Source organism: Dasypus novemcinctus, chromosome 28, assembly GCF_030445035.2.
Source record: "Dasypus novemcinctus isolate mDasNov1 chromosome 28, mDasNov1.1.hap2, whole genome shotgun sequence".
Classification (NCBI taxonomy): domain Eukaryota; kingdom Metazoa; phylum Chordata; class Mammalia; order Cingulata; family Dasypodidae; genus Dasypus; species Dasypus novemcinctus.
In genome coordinates, this window is record NC_080700.1 from 45,301,355 (window position 1) to 45,321,655 (window position 20,301).

The 20,301-nt window shown below is 56.2% G+C and overlaps 1 protein-coding gene across 1 annotated transcript in view; it reads left to right on the forward strand.

Moving 5' to 3' along the window:
* Positions 1-20,301, forward strand: part of GALNT2 (polypeptide N-acetylgalactosaminyltransferase 2) — a 165,551-nt gene that overhangs the window by 73,204 nt on the left and 72,046 nt on the right. The window contains exon 2 of the mRNA XM_004453376.4: positions 10,997-11,090. Coding sequence (XP_004453433.1) covers positions 10,997-11,090 — 94 coding nt within the window. The remainder of the gene's footprint in view (positions 1-10,996; positions 11,091-20,301) is intronic.

Genomic DNA, 20,301 nt, shown 5'->3' on the forward strand with positions numbered 1-20,301 from the left:
TCTTTGTGTGGCAAGGCACTCCTTGCGTGCATCAGCACTGCATGTGGGCCAGCTCCACACGAGTCAGGGGGCCCTGGGTTTGAACCCTGGACCTCCGATGTGGTAGGCAGGCGCTCTATCCGTTGAGCCAAATCCGCTTCCCGGGGACTGTTCTTGAGAGGGTTGTGGTGTGAGAAAGCTCTGAGCTGTGCTGCTCACTTCTGTTGCAAAACTGGCGTTAAAATCAGCCTTTATCAAGGGATTTGCACCCTCCTTCCCTAGAAGGCGGGGAGTGTTAAAAATGGACAGGCAGCCTAGAAATAGCTGTTGGCCCAGCTGTTGTTAGTGAAGTTAGTTCTCATTTATGTAGATAAGATCTGTGCACTGACTTTATTGTTAAAAGTTTTAAACTTCATTTTTAGGAGGAGTTTTAGATTTATGGACGATCGCTGAGACAGTACAGCGTTCCCCTCCGCAGCACGGCTTCCCGCCCTAGCGCCTTCCGGTGGCGCGCTGTGTTGAGCTGAGGCCACGCGGTGCCCTTGACTCACCAGAGCCGCGGCCTGGGTGCCCGGGTTTCCTGCCGTCCGTGACGTCGTGGGGCCTGTGGCTGCGCCTACGTGGCGCCTCTTAGGCGCCCTCAGCAGGGACGGCTTCCCACACGCGTCCTACCCCTGTGGCCTGACGGTCCTGGGAGTCCTGGGCAGTGTGCTGTTGGCCCCCTCCGTTGAGGTTTTCCGGTGTTTTTCTCGTGATCATACTGGAGCGGTGGGATTGGGGAGAAGCGGTGGGTTTGGGGAGAAGCGGTCAGGTCTGCACATATTTTTTCTAATAACGAATGAGCCAGTTCCGAGGAGTGGAGAAGTGTATCCGCCTGTCTGTCCAACAGAAAGAGGCATCAGGCTCAACCTCCGTGTCGCAAGAGCCCTAAAGCGCTCAACGCGGTCTCGGCGCCCTGAGCTGCCCTCGCCGTACGGTTCAGCAGAGCTCTGTCAGGTCCGTTATTTCAGGGGATAGTAGGCAGAGGTGCTTTAATTTCCATGCAATGTATGGGGAAACTGAGGCCCAGAGGCATACCTGAGTCGCTGAGGGCTGTAGAGAGAGACCTGAACTGACTGCCACAGCTCGCTCTGACCCTCTCGGGGGTCTAGAGCCAGTGAATTCAACAGGCCGGGGCCAGCAGTGGCCGCTCGCAACATCTGTGCTCGGCCAGAGGTTTAAACGGAAGGATTCAGGTGGAATTAGGACAACTGACCTGCGTGGAGTGTGTGGCGTGTGTGCTGGACAACGCACCAGGCCCACAGCGGTTAAAGTACAGGTGTTCTCCAGCGGGGTAAGGCTGAAGGTGTTCTCCAGCGGTGGCTTCCGGCACGGGGCTGACCAGCCCGCGCAGCCCGTTCCTTCTTACCAGGGCGCACGAGGAAGGCAGGAGCGGTGGCCCTTCTGTTGGTGGCCTGAGCCCGCAGCAGGGGTTACCGTCTCCCTCATTTAGTTTTCCTCCACCCATTTGGGGAAAGAGCGTGCAACTGTCTGTCCATCGATGGAGCCTGGCCCTCAGCCTGGCTGCTCCCTGGGGAGATCCTGGGACCTACCCAGGTCGGGCTCCAGGCCGTGGTCTGGGACAGGGCCCGGCTCGGAGAAGCTGGGAAACGTGGCCGTTCTGGCTCATTCCATGGCAGGTCAGGGTAAAGGCTTCTTACACCCTACATGCCTTTTTATTTCAGGAGGTCCCAGGAATTGAACCCAGGACCTCGTGTGTGTGAGGCGGGGGCTCAACCACTGAGCTTCACCCACTCCCCCTTCATGCCTTTTGAGTCTTACCTAAGTAGAGGACTTAGAAAGCGGGGAGGGGTTGCTTTGGAGGCTGGCCTTGGGCTTCTCGCTCCTCCGCCGTATCCCCAGCTCTCCTGGAAGATGGAGCTCCGGCCCGTCGTGGCAGCAGGAGGTGCATCAGGAGTGTTTGTGGAGTAACTGGCCACGCTGCTGGCGTGTTCGTCCCCTCCTGCCCTAATGCTGGTTGGGGGAAAGCTGCACCTTCCTCTTAGGCCACGCCCTTGATTTAGGTGGAACTTCCGTAAATCCTGGAGAGCAGCGTTTGCAGGATCTGGCCTCTGGTTTTAGGAGAAGCTTTGCAGTGGGCCAGGCGGAAGGCTCGGCCCAGCTGAGCACTCCCCGCTCGCCGGCGTGCTTTCTCAGGACCCTCTCCCTGGAGTCAGATTGCATTTGCCACGTGGTTCATGGGCCACGCCCGGTTAGAAAGCTACACAATCTGCCAGCAGGTTTCTTCACCCTTGTAGGAAAATGGGGACTATTCCTGCTCTGCCTGGTGAAACATGAGAAGCAGCTGGTTCATGCTCCGCTCCGTAGCGAGCACCTGCCTGCAGGGGTCTCGGTCTTTGCGGGGAAGGGAGGGGCTCCGCGGACCCTTTGCAGATGTGGCGCAGGAGGCTGCAGTTCCAGGGAGGCTGCGCTCCTACTGGGCAGGCAGCTCTCACCCCTAGAATGGGCGTGGAAGGAGCAGTTATGCATCTTTTTAACGCATCTGGCAACTTGACTTTTTTTTAAAAGTTAATGTTCCTGTATCGTTTAGTTGTGTGGTGGAAATTACTGAGCAGTCATTAAATAACAGCGAAAACTAGACAACTGGCTGGTATTTTTGGTAACTTAATCTGCCTCTGACCATATGGTCTAGTCCGTTGAAATAATTTAAGTGACAAAATGTATTTTGGTTGGGGGAGATTAAAAGCAACCTATTTTTAAAAAATTTTTATTAAGGGATGTGATGCCAGCCATTTAAATTATGGTGGCAGCCTTTCACGATTCAGTGCTCTGCATTTCTTTATTATCTGGTGTCACATGTGTATGTGTGTTTAGGTTGTGATGCTTTGTACTTCACAGGAACCGGACGTGGCAACAGTCTTTCTATTGTGCCGCCGGGCGGTGCAGGTGAGAGTTCCTGCCGTGCACTTGCCCCTCGTGGCGCAGCCTTGGGCGCGCGCCTCCAGCCCACGCGGAGGTGTGGCGGGTGCGGGCCCCTCTCTCCGCCAGCCTTCCGGCCCTGGCAGTGGGTGGCTAAGAGGCACCCACATACGCTCCAACACCCCCTCAGAAGGGGGTCCCGCTTCCCCCGAGCTGCACTAGTGATGCTTCGGGGGTCCGTGCGGCCTCCTCCTTGTCCCGGGCGAGGTGCAGTGGACAAGCCCACACTGCGGGATTCAGCTCTCTCGGGAGCAGATCTCCGCCCCTTACCTGCAGAAAGACCCAGCCCGAAGCCCCCAGACTCCTGGCCCCTGGAGGCTGCAGAGGTGGTAACTGTTCACTGTCCTTGCGCCGTAGCTTTTGGGCGGATTTGTCCCACAGCCCTGGGTAGCTAGCACAGTGAGTCACTGAGCCCGCTGGGTGCCTTTCCTCATCAGTGGGCTGGACTAAATTGTGCCCTTAATAAATTACGGCCTCTGCTAATGCGTCAGAGGCTGAGCTTGGAGCCAGCCGTGTCTTCACACCCTGGCCAAGTCAGCCGCTTACGTGGCCCTTCCTTCCTGGCCGCCCCCGCCCACTCTCCAGAACGATTGGTACCTCGCCTCGGGCAAGAGAAGACTGCTTCTTTTATTGTATTTTGAGAGACGCGTCATATTGGGAATTCACTGGGAAATATTCTTTTCGTAACTAAACGCATATTATACTTAATTTCGTAACGAATCAGTAAGCCAACCTATTGGAGTTACTGTTTCTCAATTTATTAAAACATCATTGTTATCCTATCCCCTTAGAAAAAGGATAAATTTTTGCTGCTAGACCCTCTAATTATGGTAGCTAAGTAGATCTCTTTCTGCCACTATTTCGAGCCGATCCCACTCAGGGCCTGATTTAATTCCATTTGCGCTTCAGGCAATAGGTGGCTTTGGAATGCGTTTGTAAGAACATGTAGGTGGGATGCTTATTTTAAGCTTTTAGACTATGAAAACCAACCAAATTCACATATCTAACATTAATACCTGCCAGCTGGAGTGAGTCAGTAGGCGTGGAATGGCGCAGAGAACATCTCGGGCCGTTCCACGGCGACACCCAAGTTCGGCGAGTCCCGTGCTGTGTCCAGGTGGCACAGCCTGTGCCGCGTGTTTCTTGCCTTGTCTGGGAGCCCCAGACCTCTGGTTAGAGTCCCTGCTAGAATCCAGTTTTGAGTCAGCGCCCCGCGCTCGCCTGCCCGCGTCTTCCGGAAGTGTCGCGTCTCAGCCGGTTGGTGTGGATTCAGTGTCGGCAACCTCCCTCCGGGCACAGGGCAGAGCAGGACTGGGGGAAAGCAGGCTTTGAATAGCGAGCCCAGATGTACTCCCCTAATCACGGCTGTTTACTTGTCTCTAGAAAGAGGGCCTGTCACTGTCATTTTTCTCTTAAACGGGAGAAAATAAACAGACCAGTTGGTAGCACAGCAACGCCAGTAGGCGATGAGTGCGAGCCTTCTCCATAATTTGCATTTGGTGCGTCGCTGTGTTCTGAACTGAGGTCAATACCGTATAAAGTATGTACGTGTGTGGAGGGCGCTTGCCCACCGCGGGGGTCGAAGCCGTCAAATCAGTCTAAATAGAGGGGATTTCTTCCAGTTGCATTTCTTATTGGACCACCATAAGAACCCTGTCACGCTTGGCACGGGGGATACAAAGAAGAGGGCACAGCCTGCCTGCCCCCCACCCAGCCTCAGGAGATACGGAGCAACGGCGGAGCCCCCTGGGCTGAAGCACCGACCGAGCCCGTCCGCCCCGCAGCAGCCGGGCCCGGGGTTGCCCCGCTGGCCCCCTAACTCTACAGAGGCAGGGCCCGGAGAAGCTGGGGGATCTGCGTGGAAACGCGAGGCTCCGGGCTGCCTCCGGTGCCATGTCACTGTTCTGCGTGTCCCCAGATTCCGGCTTCAGGCCGACCCTGCACGCTCTGCACCGCACCCTCCCCGGGGAGTCCCTGGACGCGCCCAGGAGCTTTCCAGAACCGCGGCCTCGGATCTCCATCCCTTTCCCAGGTCCCTCCTCTGCGTGGCTCATGGAGACCTAACATTTCCAAAACAAACTTGTCTTCATTTCCTAGTGCCACCAAACAACCTCCTCCTCTTTCCTGCTGACGAATGCCACTTCTCCTAGACGTTCGGGGACACCTGGGCGTGTCCTGGACTCTCCCCCTTGCTCTCCTCGTTCTGACCGCTCTGCTGCCTCGGGACCCCCGTCTCCTCTCCGCCTCTAGAACCCTGGCCTCACCTGGCTCCCGCCTTCCCCTCCTGCGCCCACCTCCCTCTGGTCCCCTCTAGCCTGCTGTCTGCGTCTGGTTTATAAACGCCCTGCTGCTGCTCCTGGCGCTTCCCGCCCGCCAGGTGTGCTCCCCACCTGCCCACAGTCTCCACAGTCCCTTCTCCTTGCCCGGCCAGTGCTTGCCTCCCGCCAGTGACTGCCCCCTGCAGCCTTCCCTGCCACTCCTACCCGGGGCCCTGCCTGGGCACCCGCTGCTGGCTGCGTGGGCGCAGGGTGCGGGGTGCTTTCCTGTAATTCCTACCGGTTGTGCTCAAGGAGGGAAAAGCCCTGAGGTCTCTGTTCTGTGCCTGGAGACGAAACTCCTTAATTTTAGGCCGTTGGAAAAGGCCCTGGGTGGGGTGGGGGGTGGGGCGAAGAGCTGGGCTGGCGGTGACACACGCGCTTAGGCAGCAGCTCGGGCGTGCGTCCTCGCGCCCAGGCCACACTGCCGTGTCAGAAGCTCGGCGTGGTCACCAGGCGTGTTCAAGGCGGGCAGTGCGCTGTGGCTCGTGTCGGGAGCTCGGCATGGCGACCAGGCATGTTCAAGGCAGTCAGTGCGCTGTGGCTCGTGTCGGGAGCTCAGCGTGGCGACCAGGCGTGTTCGAGGCGGGCAGTGCGCTGTGGCTCGTGTCGGGAGCTCGGCGCCATCACCAGGCGTGTTCGAGGCGGGCAGTGCGCTGTGGCTCATGTCGGGAGCTCGGCATGGCGACCAGGCGTGTTCGAGGCGGGCAGTGCGCTGTGGCTCGTGTCGGGAGCTCGGCGCCATCACCAGGCGTGTTCGAGGCGGGCAGTGCGCTGTGGCTCGTGTCGGGAGCTCGGCATGGCGACCAGGCGTGTTCGAGGCGGGCAGTGCGCTGTGGCTCGTGTCGGGAGCTCGGCATGGCGACCAGGCGTGTTCAAGGCGGGCAGTGCGCTGTGGCTCGTGTCGGGAGCTCAGCGCCATCACCAGGCGTGTTCAAGGCGGGCAGTGCGCTGTGGCTCGTGTCGGGAGCTCAGCGCCATCACCAGGCGTGTTCTGAGGCGGGCAGTGCGCTGTGGCTCGTGTCGGGAGCTCAGCGCCGTCGCCAGGCGTGTTCTGAGGCGGGCAGTGCGCTGTGGCTCGTGTCGGGAGCTCGGCGCCGTCACCAGGCATGTTCGAGGCGGGCAGTGCGCTGTGGCTCGTGTCGGGAGCTCAGCGCCATCACCAGGCGTGTTCTGAGGCGGGCAGTGCGCTGTGGCTCGTGTCAGGAGCTCGGTGGCGACCAGGCGTGTTCGAGGCGGGCAGTGCGCTGTGGCTCGTGTCGGGAGCTCGGCATGGCGACCAGGCGTGTTCGAGGCGGGCAGTGCGCTGTGGCTCGTGTCGGGAGCTCGGCATGGCGACCAGGCGTGTTCAAGGCGGGCAGTGCGCTGTGGCTCGTGTCGGGAGCTCGGCACCGTCACCAGGCGTGTTCAAGGCGGGCAGTGCGCTGTGGCTCGTGTCGGGAGCTTGGCGTGGCGACCAGGCATGTTCGAGGCGGGCAGTGCGCTGTGGCTCGTGTCGGGAGCTCGGCGCCATCACCAGGCGTGTTCTGAGGCGGGCAGTGCGCTGTGGCTCGTGTCGGGAGCTCGGCATGGCGACCAGGCGTGTTCTGAGGCGGGCAGTGCGCTGTGGCTCGTGTCGGGAGCTCGGCATGGCGACCAGGCGTGTTCGAGGCGGGCAGTGCGCTGTGGCTCGTGTCGGGAGCTCGGCGCCATCACCAGGCGTGTTCAAGGCGGGCAGTGCGCTGTGGCTCGTGTCGGGAGCTCGGCATGGCGACCAGGCGTGTTCGAGGTGGGCAGTGCGCTGTGGCTCGTGTCGGGAGCTCGGCGCCATCACCAGGCGTGTTCAAGGCGGGCAGTGCGCTGTGGCTCGTGTCGGGAGCTCAGCGCCATCACCAGGCGTGTTCTGAGGCGGGCAGTGCGCTGTGGCTCGTGTCGGGAGCTCGGCATGGCGACCAGGCGTGTTCTGAGGCGGGCAGTGCGCTGTGGCTCGTGTCGGGAGCTCGGCATGGCGACCAGGCGTGTTCGAGGCGGGCAGTGCGCTGTGGCTCGTGTCGGGAGCTCGGCATGGCGACCAGGCGTGTTCAAGGCGGGCAGTGCGCTGTGGCTCGTGTCGGGAGCTCGGCGCCGTCACCAGGCGTGTTCTGAGGCGGGCAGTGCGCTGTGGCTCGTGTCGGGAGCTCGGCGCCGTCACCAGGCGTGTTCGAGGCGGGCAGTGCGCTGTGGCTCGTGTCGGGAGCTCGGCATGGCGACCAGGCGTGTTCAAGGCGGGCAGTGCGCTGTGGCTCATGTCGGGAGCTCAGCGCCATCACCAGGCGTGTTCGAGGCGGGCAGTGCGCTGTGGCTCGTGTCGGGTGCTCGGCACCGTCACCAGGCGTGTTCAAGGCGGGCAGTGCGCTGTGGCTCGTGTCGGGAGCTTGGCGTGGCGACCAGGCATGTTCGAGGCGGGCAGTGCGCTGTGGCTCGTGTCAGGAGCTCGGCATGGCGACCAGGCGTGTTCGAGGCGGGCAGTGCGCTGTGGCTCGTGTCGGGAGCTCAGCGCCATCACCAGGCGTGTTCTGAGGCGGGCAGTGCGCTGTGGCTCGTGTCGGGAGCTCGGCATGGCGACCAGGCGTGTTCTGAGGCGGGCAGTGCGCTGTGGCTCGTGTCGGGAGCTCGGCATGGCGACCAGGCGTGTTCGAGGCGGGCAGTGCGCTGTGGCTCGTGTCGGGAGCTTGGCGTGGCGACCAGGCGTGTTCAAGGCGGGCAGTGCGCTGTGGCTCGTGTCGGGAGCTCGGCATGGCGACCAGGCGTGTTCTGAGGCGGGCAGTGCGCTGTGGCTCGTGTCAGGAGCTCGGCGCCATCACCAGGCGTGTTCGAGGCGGTCAGTGCGCTGTGGCTCGTGTCGGGAGCTCGGCGCCATCACCAGGCGTGTTCTGAGGCGGGCAGTGCGCTGTGGCTGGTGTCGGGAGCTCGGCGCCATCACCAGGCGTGTTCTGAGGCGGGCAGGCACTGTGGCTCGTGTCGGGAGCTCGGCATGGCGACCAGGCGTGTTCAAGGCGGGCAGTGCGCTGTGGCTCGTGTCGGGAGCTCGGCACCGTCACCAGGCGTGTTCTGAGGCGGGCAGTGCGCTGTGGCTCGTGTCGGGAGCTCGGCATGGCGACCAGGCGTGTTCGAGGCGGGCAGTGCGCTGTGGCTCGTGTCGGGAGCTCGGCATGGCGACCAGGCGTGTTCTGAGGCGGGCAGTGCGCTGTGGCTCGTGTCGGGAGCTCGGCACCGTCACCAGGCGTGTTCGAGGCGGGCAGTGCGCTGTGGCTCGTGTCGGGAGCTCGGCATGGCGACCAGGCGTGTTCGAGGCGGGCAGTGCGCTGTGGCTCGTGTCGGGAGCTCAGCGCCGTCGCCAGGCATGTCCCGGGGTGGGCAGTGCGCTGTGGCTCGTGTCGGGAGCTCGGCGCCGTCACCAGGCATGTCCCGGGGTGGGCAGTGCGCTGTGCCTCCCTTCAGCGCCGGCTCTTCAGGGCAGGAGCAGGGAAAGTGGTTTTATCTAGGGGCAGTGAGGCAGAGCCATGAGGCTGTGGTCCCGAGACGGCCACCCCAGCCCTGACCTCCCAGCTGCTTGACCAGCCTCGTGTTTGGGAACCTCTGTGTCCAGGCCCCCGTCTAACGGGGGTGGTGCCAGAGGAGGATGAGGGATGGGCCCGCGGGCCGTGCTCCGAGGGGGCCTGGCGCAGGGGCTTTTTGGGGAGTTGGGCAGCCCCTCGGCCCCCTGTGCCCCTCGGCCCCCTGTTCGGTGGCAGCTGGCCGCGTCCGTGGCTTCAGGACTCCTGAGCTAGGTGACCAGCCTGTGCTGTCCGCCCCAGCCTGACCACGGCCTTGGCCTTGGGCCCCAGGGCAGCTGGCAGGGCCACCTTCTCGGGCCTCGGGGCCTCCTCGTACCAGGTGGTGTAGGGCACGGCCTCTGCCCCTCGGCGCCGGGCAGCGGCTCTCACCTGCTCGTGTTGCTGCGCCTGGGAAGGGGCCTCAGTCCTGCGTCGGCTCGTGGCGGGATTTCCTTGACCCAACAGTCCCGTTGGCGGGAAAAAGGCAACGTGCGTTTTCCTAAAACATCGATTCAGTGAGCCCTGAAGATCGCAGCTTCCTTACCTCCAGCAAATGGGGCCTCACCCAGCAGCGTTTGCTCTTGGTTTTATTCAAATAAATAAACGGATTGCTCGTTAGCCAGTGTATGCAGGAGGCTCAACGCCTGTGGGAAGTCCTAGGGAAAAAACAATTAATGGCCACAATATTCTACAAACGAGCTACAAAATAAAAATTAATAATGCTTAATTAAAAGTCTGCAGAACGTGACTCTGGTAGCTTCGTTACCAGCTGAATTTAGTGTTCGCACATAATTCCCTGCGTGGTGAGGCAACTGGCAGGTGGATGTTCTCACTCCTACATGTTTATTAAGGTTGCCAAGAAATCATCGCCAGGAGTTGAAATAAATAAATGGAAAGTTTATTTATAGCCAAGTAATGTCAAAAGCCAAATTTTAAATATCTTTCAAAAAAAAAAATTGCAGCCAGAACTGTCAGAATTGGGGTATGGATGCATTTGAGTACACGTGTTCCATTGTGGGCTAGGACCTTCGAAAGTACCAGTCCTGGGGGCAGCTGGGGGTCCTAGAATGGCCTTGTGAGGGGTAGGTACGGCTGGGACCCCCACCACTCCGTGGCAACCCCGATGTGGTGAGCCTGGCCGTGGAGCTCCGGTGCCCGAGCCGCAGAGGGAAGCAGGCAACTCTGTAATAAAAGTGCAGATTATCTGCAGGGCAGGCTGCATGTGCAAAAAACAGGTACCATTTGGCCCTGAGGATTCTCCTTCTTAATCTCACCTCCCCGACTGCTTCCAGAGGTGAACTCTGAGGACATGCTGGTTGAACAAACCCGTGCAGGCCAGCTGGCGCCGCTCCTGCTCGAGGGTGGGCTGGCCGCGCAGTCGGGCCTCTGTGGGTGAGCGCGGCCAGTCGACACGTCTGTGCGGGAGGATGACTAGCCAGGCTATTTCTTGTTTGGGTGGTGTTTAGCCCACTCAGAAACCTTTCTGATTTTATTCACAGAAAACAGATTCCAAGTGGCTGAAAATATATTTAGCTCTGTGGTCGTGGAGTTGTGATTTGGTTTGATTTAACACTGGGTAAATTATCCTGTGGGAGTGAGTTGTTTGCCCAGATGTGGTGATAGGCTCTGCCAAGGCTTACATCTATTCTGGCTTCACGTTAAGTCCCAGTTTGCAGCCACGTGAAGCCCTAGAAGGACGTGGCCTGCCCACTTGTCCTCCTGACACCTGTTCGTGGACTTGAGCAGGTCACTTTGTCCTCAGCAGAGGATGCAAAGATGCCCTGGGAGAAGCAGCCCTCGGTGTCCCTGGTTGTCTGAGAGCTCTCCTGGCTCTAACAGCTTTAATTTAACCCCTATCAAATTATTTTATTTAATCCACTTTCCCTATGCACTATTCTTACCTTCACAAATTCCCAAAGTCCTGGGATTTTTTAAATAGTATTTTCACTATAGAAATCAAGTGTAAAATGAAGCAAGAAATACAAATCTTTCCTTGAAAACGCTCCTTCCAAAGCGTGCCTCCCCTTGCCTGCTCAGCCACGTGACAAGTTCTGGGCGGGGTGGGTGGCCCCGCATGGCCTAGTCGTAAACTCAGCGTGTGCTGACCCAGGGGTGAGCGTGTGTTTAAAGAGCCAGTTGTTTCATTCTTGTCTTTCTTCCTTCCCCCAGGAGGACTGGAATGAGATTGATCCAGTTAAAAAGAAAGACCTGCATCCCAGCAACGGGGACGATAAGGCGCCAAGCGTGGAGATCCTGCCCCCAGGTACTGCGGAAACACCCCAGCCCTGGGGGGTGGCCGGGGGTGGGCACGTCGCCTGCTGTGCCCGTGTGGTTGTGAGTGCTGGGCCAGGGCAGGTGGCCTGTGGCTAAGGAAGAAGGGGTGCGTAGGCGTGGCCAGAGAAAAGCTCTTGCGCAGTTGAGGATCTCGCAGATTCCTCCAGCGATTCATAGATCGCAGCACCCCATTAAGGCACTCACAGGGAGCACACAGGCGGGTGGGAGGGGGTGAATGTGGAAGCAAGGAGATGTTTGATTGGCGTTGTTTTGATTTTACCTGGGAGGCTTGGTGTGCCTTGGAAATTGGTGTGGTAAGCTTGTCCAGCCTGAGAAACCTGCTCTACTGGACCTAAACTGGTTTGATATCCAAGTGTTGCTTATCAGCGACTCTCTGGGACCCTTTCTTGGAAACCCCCTGTGGGTCAACTGGTCCCTCTCTGAAAAGGGTCCCTGCCATTTTATTTTATTTAGTGTGCTCTTCAGACTGGGGTCAGGCTCATTAGTGGGTGGTGAAATTAGTTTTGTGGAGGATAACCACAAATTTTTGAAAAAGAGAATAGAATGGACTGGGAAACACAGGATGATGTGCTTTGGTTCATAAACTTGTTGCTTTGGTGGTTAGAGAGTGTTTGTGTGTTGGTTCCAAATCGTGATGTTTCTTCTGGGGTTTGACAGGCATTGCCCCGGGCAGGACTGGCGCCGCCTTCGTCTGCTTCCCCAGGGACACGAAGAGCTTGGACAGGTGCCTGTCTCTCTCTCAGGGACGGCTGTGTGCGCAACAGACCACGGCTAAGCTCCACCTCCCTCCCTCGAAGCCCTGTGCCCTAGTTCATGTGTAAACAGGCAGTGCCCACTTGGGGAGCATCTGAATCCAGTAGCCAGCTAATAAATAGTTCTTTAGTACAATAATGGGAAACTAGGATATACTTCTATGGTGTAGATTAATCAAAGACTTCTGTAGAGAGTCTCCTATGAAAACCAAGTGTTTGAACGGGGCTTTGAAGCAGGTTCATAGATGGAGGGAGGGAGAAAGCATGCTCAGAGTTCAATGAGATGGTACCATCAGGAGCCACACTCTAATTAAAAGCATTCTCTGTGTGTCTTGACCTTGGCTTTCATAGTCTTAATTTTTGTTTTATCTTCAAAGAGATGGGATAGTAGTGATTTTCCTCTTTTTTGAGTTATTAATAATAACTTCTGAGGAATTCGCTATGTCCTTTTATTTTGCCAAAGGGCTTTCTCTTCCTTTTTTGTTGAAACCATTTTCTTCTTATAAACCAGCATATGCGTGGCTTTGCCCTTTGCAAATTATTTTGTTATGATTAAAAATATATCTCTTTTCCCCAAGCATGATGGATGCGACTAGAATTCGATGGCCCGTAAGGCGCCACTGGCCACTGCGGTTTTTACTTGGGTGCACAGGCTCTTAAGGAAGCTCAGTGCTCATTTTTGTGTGATGGGTAAATCTAGTAGTTGTAGACAGATGGGTAGGAGGACATGGCCGTAAGCCGATTAAAGGAACCTCGTATTGTTCTGCATGGCTGGTGAAATCCAGTGACAGACAAAGGAGCACAGTTTTCAGTTTGGAGCCGGATTGTCTGGCTGTGAACCTACAGGACAGGTTCCGCCAAAGTTCCGCGGGCACTTAAGACCGAAGAACGAAGCAGGCAGAGTAGTAACCGTTTACTAGGGAACTTACAGACCGGGAAGCTGTCCTGGGCGGCCACAGGGCATTCAGAGTGGCAATTCACAGGACATTCAGAGTGGCTACAGGGGATTATATCGGGGTAAGAACAGGGAAGGCACAGAGCCAAGTCGGGCTTTGCCAGATGGCAGACACGGAGCAGGAGTGGTTCTAGTACCGATGGCTCTGTGCTCAGGAATCTGAACATGTACTTTACCCAGGTGCGGGGTGAGCTCACACGTATCGAAGATTCAGTAATGCTCCAGGGCAAGCAGTGGCCTCTAGCTTTTGGCCCCAAACACTGTGAGCAAACCTGCTGAGTGTTGACCACCTCCCTCCAACATATGTATTAAAATATTCACTTAAAAATTACATCTGTTTCACCCGATAGAATGGTGTGAAGCATTACATATGGTGCCTCTTCATCCTACCTAGCCTAACTAGCCTGATCTGAGTGACCACCCTAGTTAGCCCTGCTCTGGGCCTAATCTCAACTAGCACTTCTGCACCTCTGTTACTGTTTGGGATGAGAGCCGCCCCTAGCTTCTCCAAACGGGCCCTGCTGCCTTCTCTCCACCTGGCTCCTGCCTCTTCTCCAAATGGCTCCTGCCTCCTCTTCTTTAAATGGTTCCTGCCTCTTCTCCAAAAGACCCCCTGCCTCTTCCACCCTGTAGTAATTTCATAATTTACTGGCAAGCAGGTGCTTTCCTAGGCTTTGGATGATGAGAAGCTGCTCTCAGCTTCTCCAGACTGGCTCTTGCCGCTTGTGCTTTTCACACCCCATGGACTGAAACTTTCAATCCCCAGTATCTGTGGGAAAACCCTACACCCTGCCTGGGCCACACAAAGGCAAGAGCCCAAGACCCACTAGCCCCTCCCCCCTTCTCCTCCAGGGAGGCTCTCGCAGGAGCTGCTCCGCCTGCGCCTCATCCTCTTCTCCTCCTCCGAGCTCTTGGATCAGATAATGCTGTCTCTTCACGCCTTCTCAGCAGGCTGTGTCTGCCCTTCATCCATCACATAACATCCAAAACCCGTACCTATCTATTGATACATCCTAAAGCAAAATTAAGACAAGGTATTGTGAAGAATGAGGAAAAACACTTGAACATGCCTGCTGTCTTCCTTACCCCAGAAGGTTGTCTGGTGTGCCCAGAAGGCTGTTCCTGCTTTGGGGTAGAATCTGGAATTACCGTACCGTGGGCCAGGAGGGCAGGCCTGGCGGGCGTGTGTGCTCGGGTCCCTGCCTCTCACCTGGCCTGAGCCCTGCTGCTGTCGGCCCATCTTCCACGCTGGAGGTAAATTAGTGGGGTGTGCCTGCCCTTTCCAGAGCACAGAGCAAGTTCTGAGCTCTGCCAGTGCGTAGCTTAGAAGGACCTGGTGAGGAGAGCGCTGAACGGGGCTGAAAGGAGCGTGTTTGGGTTGGCTTCATTTTGCCTTATAAAGACACGGGTTTCCCTCACTGGTTTCTTTAGTCAAAACCCCGTTCATAAAAGATGTTTCCAGAGTTGGGGTTTCGTTGCTTGGGGCTCATCTCTGTCCGGGGAGGCCAGTGGCTTCCTTTGACTTCACTTGCCAGTGCTAGCCAGACCTTCCCAAGCCCCCGTGCGGTCACTTCCTACACCTGCAGCTCACCTGGGCGGCGTGGTGCGGTGGTGAGAGAAGGGCAGGAGCGCTGTAGGTTTTCTTCGTATGAAGGGGGTTTCCTGGGTCAGGGTGGCCGTCGGTGCCATGCACAGGGCCAGGCAGTCCTGCCTGCAGTGCCCACTCTGGGAGCCTGCTGGTTTCAGGCAGCGTCGAGTAGGGCTCTTAAGTCGGACACAGTGTCCTGGGGCCGTCGCTCTCTAGACGTCCGGGACGAGCTGCAGGCCCTGAGCTCGTGGCTGCGCTGGGCTGGGATGCGCTCTGTCCTCTTTTCACGTCGGAAACACTCGTGGCTGCAGGCTCTGGCACGCGCGTCCTACCTGAGGAGCATGGGCTCCCGGCAACCTGGACGTCATACGTCCAGCCCTCTTCTTGGTCCTGCCACTGGGTCTCTGGCCTCAGCAAGATCAGGTCTGGGTTCGTTTTCCTTACCTGTAACTCTAAGATTCTTGGTTTCTGTTGTTCTCTTTCCCCCGCCTTTTACTCTCGTCACAGATTAGCATCACCAAGTTTATTATCCTTTAAATGTGGTTAGAATATATATTCTTGTTCCGTGATCCTGATGCCAAACTTCAGGTCTAAAGTGGAACAACTTCTATCTTAGAATTTCACGATCCTTGCTTCTCCTTAATGGTGCTTTCCCCTTGGAGCTGCTGCATTGGTTTTTATCAGTGCTGGCTTCCACGCTGTTTTTCTTCAAGGGGAGTGTTGATTAGTCCACTCTTGGGTTTTTGAAAATCTCTCTGGGGTGGAGATTGAGCTCCTCTCTTTCTTCTGGGTGCAGATGAAGGTCTGGGTTGAAAAGCAGATTTCTCCTAGTAGCTCCCTCCCGCCTCGTCTCCTCCTCTCCTCGGTGTCTCTAAGCCTGACCAGCGAGCGTAGCTGGCAGGATGGCCAGTGCCTGGAAGAACCGGACGACATGGGGTCCCGGCGAGGGCTGTCCTTGCGGATGCGCTGACGGGGTCCCTGAGGGTGCGCTCTCGTCCTAGACTTTCTCTCTGCCTTTAGGAAACCTCCTTCGTGTCACTCGTTCCTGACACGCGGGAACCTGGAACCTCATCTAGAGGCTGAGGAGCGACAAGGGCCTGGGGACGGAGAGGGGGCTTCGTTGAGGGTCAGGTGCCCCGGGGGCCTCTCCTGTCCTTGGGTCTTTGTTCCCCTGTCCCCCAGTGCTGCAGGTTTATTGTCTGGGGCTGTTTGTCCAGCAGGAATGCGGGGATCACCTAAGGATGAGGGTGGGCGTGGCGAAGCGCTGCCAAGAGCTTAAACCCAGGTGTGCGGAGCGTTTCTACGTCCCACTGCCTGGGCTGAGGAGCCGCCCGCCTGTTTACTCAGCACTGTCCGAGCAGTTTCCCTCTGTCCTCTTCTTCTCCTGGGGCTTTTGGGTCCTGGCAATGTATGTTTGAAAAAGCCGACTACGAGCCAGGAGACGGAAGCCCAGGGCCCGAGAACCGAGAGCCTGGAGAGCTGGTTCAGTGGCTAAGGCGGTGGGTTCTAATTTTTAAAATCCTCAGGGGCTTCAGTGCTGGCAGCCAAGCCCACAGCAAGGAAACAAACAAAGCGCATCCCTTCTGAAGAGCCGTGGAACCTCGGCAGGCCCCTGTGCTGAGCTGAACTCCAGACTGCGCTGGGGTGCCCTGGGGTGCCCTGAGCCTGTCGTTGGACAGACGAGGGCAGCTAAGCTCAGGGGTGCCCCGTTCCAGAGCCACTGAGGGAAGTACGTGGCCTTAAGTAGCCCGAGGGAAACGTTTGTTTGGTTTTCTAAAGTAAACGGTAAATTATAGAAAATTTACAAAATTCAGATAAGCCAAAGTAAGAAAACTGCATTCACACTAATTCTGCCACTCAGAATGGCCTTGTTTCCAGCCCGTGTGCCTGGCGTGCTCACAGTCCTGAGCTAAGCCTGCACCACCTGAGTGCTCCGCAGAGGCATGAACCCCCTCACAGGAGGAGCCGAGCCCCCCGCGGCCGGGCTCAGCGCGGGGCCTGTGTCCCCCGTGTCCTTTGGCCTCCCTCTCCAGTGTCCTGGGTTTTATCTCACCAGGGTCAGCCCTCTCCTGAATTCTCTTGAGGGTTGAGTCATGTGCCCACAAGCCCACAAAGGGGTGTGAGCCTTTGGTAAGGAAGATCTGGATTTGTAATTCTCCAGGGTGAGTGTGGAGTCAGCCTGCTCGCTGGACCTTCAGGGTGTTTTTAGTTAAGGTGCAGCCAAGCTGAAGCAGAGGGGCCTTAATCCAATGGCTGACGTCCCTGTGAGCAGAGCAAATGGGGCAGGGACGTAAAGGAGCAGAGGAAACGCATGAGGAGGTGAGAGCTCCAGGTGATGGAGCAGAGGAAGTGGGGCAGGGCAGGAGGAGCCAGAGGAGAAGCTCGAGGAGGTGAGAGCACCAGGTGAGCAGAGGAAATGGGGCAGGGACATAGAAGAGCAGAGGAGATGCCTGAGGAGGCAGGAGCAGCAGGTGGTGGAGCAGAGGTGCGTCCACGAGCCAGCGTTGCCACAAGCCCCCGCCAGAATACTCCAGGCTCTGGGAGAAAACTTGGCCTGCAGATACTTGAAGCTGGACTGCTGGTCTCCCAGCTGTGAGCCAGTGAAGTCCTGCTTTCAAGCCAACCTGTCCTGTGGCATTTGCCCTAGAGGCTCTGGCAGCTGAAGACGATATCCAAGTAGTCCCTGTGTTTCCTAACATTCCTAACGACCTGGTGATCAGCTGAGCGCATGCCTGCACATCTCCATGGAGCAGCCCCACCACACCCTCCACGTCTCCATCTTCGGCTGAGGCAGGTCTCTCCTGACCTGGCATTCACCTGCCAGCTGCTTAGATACACGTTTTTACAGATAGGGAACCACATTGACTTCACCTGTGTCTTCCTAGATAAATAACAGGGGACCATGTTGGACTTTTTTCTTCCTAGATAAATAGATCGTGAACATCTTATGTCAGTAAATTTCTTCTCTACTATTTATTTTTAAGGACAGCTGTGTCCATTACGTAACCTTTGGTTGCACCAGAGCATTTAACTTATGCTGTATTGTAGGACATGGAGATGGTTTCCAATGAGTATCCTTATAGGTAATCTGTATGTGTCATTAATTAATTACTAGAAATAGATTCCTAAAAGTGAATTAGCAGGGTCAATGGCAATGCATGCTTTTAAGGCTTTTTATATTAATTTACAAGTTGTCTTTCAGGGGGGTCTATTTCCTTGTACCCTAGCAACATGGAGAAAACATCTTTTGTTGTCCTTCTCCCATAAGTAAAAACATAACAAAGACCAAGGACTTATATCAGATTGATAACCAAAAATGTGGAGGAGGTTTGAAAATAGAATTATCTAAGCTTTCTTAGTAGAAATAGTGACCTGACAAATCAGGGAATAGCCAGTGCTCTCTGCTGTTCCAGCACACCTGGCATGCTTATTCTATCATGTTCAGAGGTCAAGGAATAGCCAGTGCTCTCTGCTGTTACAGCACACCTGGCCCGCTTATTCTATCATGTTCAGAGGTCAGGGAATAGCCAGTGCTCTCTGCTGTTACAGCACACCTGGCGTGCTTATTCTATCATGTTCAGAGGTCAGGGAATAGCCAGTGCTCTCTGCTGTTACAGCACACCTGGCCTGCTTATTCTATCATGTTCAGAGGTCAGGGAATAGCCAGTGCTCTCTGCTGTTACAGCACACCTGGCGTGCTTATTCTATCGTGTTCAGAGGTCAGGGAATAGCCAGTGCTCTCTGCTGTTACAGCACACCTGGCGTGCTTATTCTATCGTGTTCAGAGGTCAGGGAATAGCCAGTGCTCTCTGCTGTTACAGCACACCTGGCGTACTTATTCTATCGTGTTCAGAGGTCAGGGAATAGCCAGTGCTCTCTGCTGTTACAGCACACCTGGCCTGCTTATTTTATCGTGTTCAGAGGTCAGGGAATAGCCAGTGCTCTCTGCTGTTACAGCACACCTGGCCTGCTTATTCTATCGTGTTCAGAGGTCAGGGAATAGCCAGTGCCCTCTGTTGTTACAGCACACCTGGCCTGCTTATTCTATCGTGTTCAGAGGTCAGGGAATAGCCAGTGCTCTCTGCTGTTACAGCACACCTGGCCCGCTTATTCTATCGTGTTCAGAGGTCAGGGAATAGCCAGTGCTCTCTGCTGTTACAGCACACCTGGCCTGCTTATTCTATCGTGTTCAGAGGTCAGGGAATAGCCAGTGCTCTCTGCTGTTACAGGACACCTGGCCCGCTTATTCTATCATGTTCAGAGGTCAGGGAATAGCCAGTGCTCTCTGCTGTTACAGCACACCTGGCGTGCTTATTCTATCGTGTTCAGAGGTCAGGGAATAGCCAGTGCTCTCTGCTGTTACAGCACACCTGGCGTGCTTATTCTATCGTGTTCAGAGGTCAGGGAATAGCCAGTGCTCTCTGCTGTTACAGCACACCTGGCGTACTTATTCTATCGTGTTCAGAGGTCAGGGAATAGCCAGTGCTCTCTGCTGTTACAGCACACCTGGCCTGCTTATTTTATCGTGTTCAGAGGTCAGGGAATAGCCAGTGCTCTCTGCTGTTACAGCACACCTGGCCTGCTTATTCTATCGTGTTCAGAGGTCAGGGAATAGCCAGTGCCCTCTGCTGTTACAGCACACCTGGCCTGCTTATTCTATCGTGTTCAGAGGTCAGGGAATAGCCAGTGCTCTCTGCTGTTACAGCACACCTGGTCTGCTTATTCTATCATGTTCAGAGGTCAGGGAATAGCCAGTGCTCTCTGCTGTTACAGCACACCTGGCGTGCTTATTCTATTGTGTTCAGAGGTCAGGGAATAGCCAGTGCTCTCTGCTGTTACAGCACACCTGGCCTGCTTATTCTATCATGTTCAGAGGTCAGGGAATAGCCAGTGCTCTCTGCTGTTACAGCACACCTGGCGTACTTATTCTATCATGTTCAGAGGTCAGGGAATAGCCAGTGCTCTCTGCTGTTACAGCACACCTGGCCCTCTTATTCTATCATGTTCAGAGGTGCCCATGAATTAGAGGAGGGCCAGATGATGATGGCTCAGGTGATGGGGGCTGAAGCACCGTCGAAGAGGGGTACTCAGAATAGCTGTGGACGTTTCCACAGAGGGCTCAGGAGGAGGGAATGGTCTCGATGCTAAACTGTTTGAAAGGCTGCATGCAGAAGAAGCTGGAGAGTAATTTTTAAAATTTGAGACTCCAGAGTGGACATTACTGGGAAGCAGGTTTTGTTACCGTGCGGGAGGCATTTGCCACAATTCTAGCTTAGTGTGGTGAGACGGGTCCCCTTTTCAGGCGATGAGCTGCCCTTCGTTGGAACCTCTTAAACGGAGGCCCATCTTGGGGGTTCTAATGAAGAGGTTTTTGCACGTCTTTAGAGAGGTAACTCTCGTGTCCTTCCCAATCCGGGAATGTGAGGTCAGTCGCGACGGAGAAGCACGTTCCCAAAGCGAGAGGCCTCGGTAGGCGCGCCTTGCCGTGGGCCGCCACCCGGAAGCCTGCTCGGCAGAGGGGACCCTCACACAGGCGTGGGGCCGCTGCGGGGCGCGCTTACGTTCTACCCACTTAAGTGATTGGGAAGTACAGTGCAAGAAACAGACCGGAGCGCGAAGGACCTGGACGAGCTGTGGCCCCATCGCGTTGTGGCTGTGGTATGTTGGGTGGGCTAGTCTGAGCCTGTTTCCTGACATGAAGTAGAAATAGTAATAGGAATATATGCTTTATGGGGCTCCTCTGGGACGGATTGGCTGGGGCATGGCTTGTTTCTCTCCTACCTCTCTTTTGACCATAGAATGGGCTTCTATTCTGGTCCTAGATTAATTTTTAACTTTTATTTGGGAGGAAGCAGGAGTTTGGTAGAGATCATGCATAATAAAT